Here is a 4,629-nt window from a genome sequence, read left to right on the forward strand (position 1 = left end):
TACAAATTCGATTTAAAATTCATAATAAAGAGCGCAAATATTCGAAATCGAGTAAGGCACATAAGTACCTCCGCCTATGTACGACTTCAAACTTCAAACTTCAAGTATGCCGCACAAAACGACCCATATGGTCAATTAGTATGACTGCTCTGGCTGCCAACCAACAATGAGGGCATCAAGTTCTTCAAGGCGCTGCAATATACTCGTTTTCGTACTCGAACTCGTATTATATGGAGACATCGCACACACCCCAGAGCACACACATTGTTTTCACTTCAATTATTATCGATTAAGCTGCAAAGCCACCAAAAATCCGAATATAATAAAATTCAAACTTGAGTTCACCGAAGCGTAAAGTGTTGGAAGCTCTGAGACTTGAAAAATGTTTCTTGAAAAGCGATTCACTAATTCTATGCACTGGTAAAATTCATGTTCGCTCGTTGCTAAAATTGGCGAATGAATTATTTGGTTTTCGATCGACTTGAGTCAATGTTTAAAATCGTCTTTAACTGTAAGTTCATGTTTTTGTTTTCATTACCTCGAACATCACATTAAATTTTTACAACAATTTATTTTTCAACTAAGAACTTTTTTTCAACTAAGAACGTTTAACAAAAAAACTATGATTATTTAACTGCTATTTTATATAAAAGCCTTTTATTTAAATAACTGTTATTTAAAACTTAAAAAACGTGAAAAAAATAAAATAAGTTTGTAATTTGCACAACAAATATGTAATTAAATGTAAATGGTTGTAAATGGTCAACAATTTTAAACTAATTTTTAATAATAAAAAAATATATATTTTTATTTGTCCTATACCTTTTTTTTGAGGGCAGTAATTTTTTTTATAAATATGTGATTAATTATGTTTTTCCAATAAATTATTACCGCCTGCATTTAAATTGTATATAATTGCCTTCACTTAGGCTTAGTTTTAAGTAACTACCAAGTAATTTAATTTTAAATTCAAATTTATAATTATAATAATTATTTTCTTTTGTCAGATTTGTTTAAAAGCTGAACAAAAACAATTTTTTTGTTTTATCCCAATTAATGTGGATTTTAAAGGCAAGCAGGAACAATTTAAAATCAGCTTCGAGCAAGGCAATTTAAATTGATTGATTTAAATTTTTCCCATTCCCACTGGCATTCAAACACCCCTTCCCCGTCCGCAAGACTGACTGAAAATATAAATCGCGGGGATAATGAAAAGCGTCACATTTGATTGCATTTTTTGTGTGAAATTGGGCTGACAATGTTCGCATTCGCTGACCAAATAAAAATAAAGAAGAAAAAAACGAGCGATCCGAGCGGAGGAAGGCCAACTCACACGGACAAAGGGGTGGTGCATTCACGTGGTTAACACACACACACACGCACATATATGTATATTGGGGGTGATTGCCGTTGACGAACAGGCAAAAGGGTGCAGCCCATTCGAACAGGAACAGGACCTGGCCCAGGACCTCGACGAGGCCGTGTAAACGTGTTAGGGCAGAACAAAAAACACAAAACAAAAATGTGCACTTTACGCAATTTATGTGCAAATTTTTCAATGACTTTAAAGCGATGCAGGAGGGCTGATTGACTGGCTGGATGGATAAGTGACAAGGGGGATGGACCGGCCAGTCATTATAATCGCTCGCTAATTGACTCTAATAGACTTGGTTCGATCTGGGGGGTGGTTGCACTGACCTCCCCAACCCCAACCAACTCTGCCGTGCAGGAATATTACTTTCCAAACCTTTCCTAAACCGAGCATTAGCTCAAGTACTTTGCCAGTTTCTAAGGAGCTGGCTCAGCGAGATCTTTGGCTTAAGCAGCTTGCCCGAGAAACACTTTAGCACGTAGCCGTGCATTATGTGTGAAAAGTAGCCATTAGAAAATTGCCCACAAATTAGCACAAATAATGCGAGCATTTAGCAATTTGAATAAGCTGCCGCACCGAAATCCCGAATCCCACACACACTCGCATTTATCCCCTCGACCTTTCACCTTTCACCTTTTTCACATGTCCTAAGTCCTCTCACACACATGAGCCATGGTAATTATGCGCCTGATTTAACTCTACTTTGGCTGCACAAATGACAGTTTCACACTGCTTTGTTGTCCGACTGGGCCTTTCACTCCTAGATATTTCTCTGTTATTTCAAGTGTCGCGCACTTGAATTCTCGGTCATGTCCTTGAATCTGCTCATGCAGAAAACGAAAAAAAATAAAACCAAAATCCTCAGCAGGACGAAGCGAACAAAAAATGGCTCCGCTCATCGAAATATGAGTTCATGGATGTTGACGGCGATCAAACAAAGGACTTTCGGGCAAGGCCACGCCTCATCAGAGCTGCTTTTTTCCTTCTCTGCCCACTGCTGAGGAAATGGCCAAGGAAATTCGCATTTATTATAATCGCGGGGAAATGCGAAGAGTGCAAAGAAAATTGCTGCCAATTTCCCGCCATAGAACGCGCCCACGACCAGAATCGAAGATGAAATTAATTTTGCAGAGCGCGCAGGAGAGTGCTGCTGCTCAAACTTTGCAATTTGCGGCGCGTTTCCGTTTCCGGTGGGTTTAGCGTGAATGGGGCTCCTCGGCAGACAGACAGGAGGAGAGAGGACATAGAGGAAGATGCCGGATCGAAAGGACCTCCTCGGTTGGTAAGGAGAGCTCCAATTGTCATCCATTTCGTTTGATGTGTCACTGTCGCAGCGCGCATAACAATTTTATTTCCATTTTGCTCTCCACTCGCTTTTTTGTTGCCCGAAACGATTAGCAGCCACTTAGAGCAGTTAAGAGCCCCATTGAGTTTATTAAATCAGGCGTAATAATTGGCACACACACAATGAACTGCGCACCGGGAGAAAAGGGACAACCGGTAGAATAGACAGCGAGGAATCAAAGTATCGAACGTCGATATCGATTTCCAGGCAGCCAGTTCCTACACTGTCAGATCGCGTTTCCAGTCACACAAAAAACACTTTCGTTTCAATAGGAAAACAAATTGAAATAGAATAAATTTCAGGCACCTTCAGAATGGCGGACATGGAGGAATATGGTCGTCCCTCGAAATCAATTGTCGATATATTCGACGAGCTAGGTAAGTCTGCACATCAGTAAAATATGGTACTAGGCAAGGCTGGATAAATGTTATTTTGACCGGCTTATAATGTCTTAATGAATGGCTAGCCCCCATGTTTATGGTAATAAGTTTGACATAGGTTTTAAATTTTAAGATTTTATATCAACACATAAAATTAGGACTCAACGTGATGCATGTTTTCCCATATGGCGTTTAAATCGCTTACGTACCTAGCCTGATCGACGGCAGCTAAAACCAGTTGAGAATTATAACTTCGCCTGAGCAAATTGGTTCACAATCTCAAAATGTATATTTAATGAAATAGAATCTCTAACTGATTTTAACAAAGGGAGAATAAAATGGGGGTTATCCTTTCATACTCATCCCATTCTTAGTGCATTTTATATAAGTTTATTTTGATGTATCTTCGAATAGACCTGAAAAAATGCCATAAAATATTTTCAAATTTTAAAATTAAGATTTGGTAATAGTTAGGTTGAATGTGATCCCTTAAATCAAAATAATTTCCAATACTATTTCAATTTAATTTTTCAGAACGCACCAATGCGACACGCGTGCCACAAGTCCTGCAGCAGTTGGAGAACGTCCTGGAGCCGGAGGACGAAATGCTGCTGGCTGAAGGCAGTCGGCGGGGAAAAAAACCCATTTTCGACTACTAGGACCCCACCAAATTTTCACGTCACAAACCTAACGGGCGACACCTGCCAAGGTGTTGGCCTGGCAATTAATGACTGGCTGAACTTTCCACATTCACGTGCTCGAGCTGAGCAAACAAAGCCATCCAGAAGAGCTGAAGGCGTCAACAGCTACACGCAAGCCAAGGGCTGAACTCTAAAATATACAAACAAATTGTGACAAAGTTGCGGAAATTTAATTAAAATCAAATACAGCCAACTGAGCAAAAGGGGTAACGAATTGGCAGTCAGGTGTGACCCGATAGTTTCTAACACGCTCGCAACTTCGTCTGAATGTCGCTAGTTTTCCGCGTCGTTTAATAAACAAAATGTAAACAAAGTTTAACAGCAATGACACACATGACTCTCCCACTCCCGCCCTTCGGCATTGTTGTTGCCATTGCCATTGCCTTTTTATTAATATAATTTATGAGCCTGTGGTTGTGAGCGGGAAACGACGGCAAGGTGGAAATGCAAACAGACCCAATACAACAGCTGCCTAATTTCACAGCGCATACATTTGATTAACTTAATTTAATAGTATTTCTTTTTTCGCCGCTATCCCTGTTTCGAGCTTAACTTGATATATTTGTTTGTTTATTTAATTTATTATTATAGTTATGACTATGCGCTCTGGTTAACAGCTATAAATTCTATTATATAGTTATCGATCATTTTGAATAGCTGGCTTTTTCTATTAATATCTTTATTTCGAACATTACATTAGTAGTCCGCTGACTTTTTGATTCCTTCAATTTTATTCGCGCGGCAAGAACGTATGCGAGTAAAATCTATTCACGTTTATATAAATAAATAACAAAAATCTTTATTTCTTTTTTCCAAAAATGTTAGCTTAAA

The 4,629-nt window shown here is 38.9% G+C and overlaps 1 protein-coding gene across 1 annotated transcript; it reads left to right on the forward strand.

Moving 5' to 3' along the window:
• The first annotated feature begins 2,948 nt into the window (after positions 1 to 2,948).
• On the forward strand, positions 2,949 to 4,123 carry LOC108050627. Its single transcript, XM_017132398.2, has 2 exons — positions 2,949 to 3,094; positions 3,632 to 4,123. Exons 1-2 carry the CDS (start codon positions 3,031 to 3,033, stop codon positions 3,754 to 3,756), a joined length of 189 nt encoding a protein of 62 aa, XP_016987887.2. The 5' UTR covers positions 2,949 to 3,030; the 3' UTR covers positions 3,757 to 4,123.
• The last annotated feature ends 506 nt before the right edge of the window (positions 4,124 to 4,629 follow it).

The sequence above is a fragment of the Drosophila rhopaloa genome, unplaced genomic scaffold (genome assembly GCF_018152115.1).
Source record: "Drosophila rhopaloa isolate 14029-0021.01 unplaced genomic scaffold, ASM1815211v1 contig_115, whole genome shotgun sequence".
Classification (NCBI taxonomy): domain Eukaryota; kingdom Metazoa; phylum Arthropoda; class Insecta; order Diptera; family Drosophilidae; genus Drosophila; species Drosophila rhopaloa.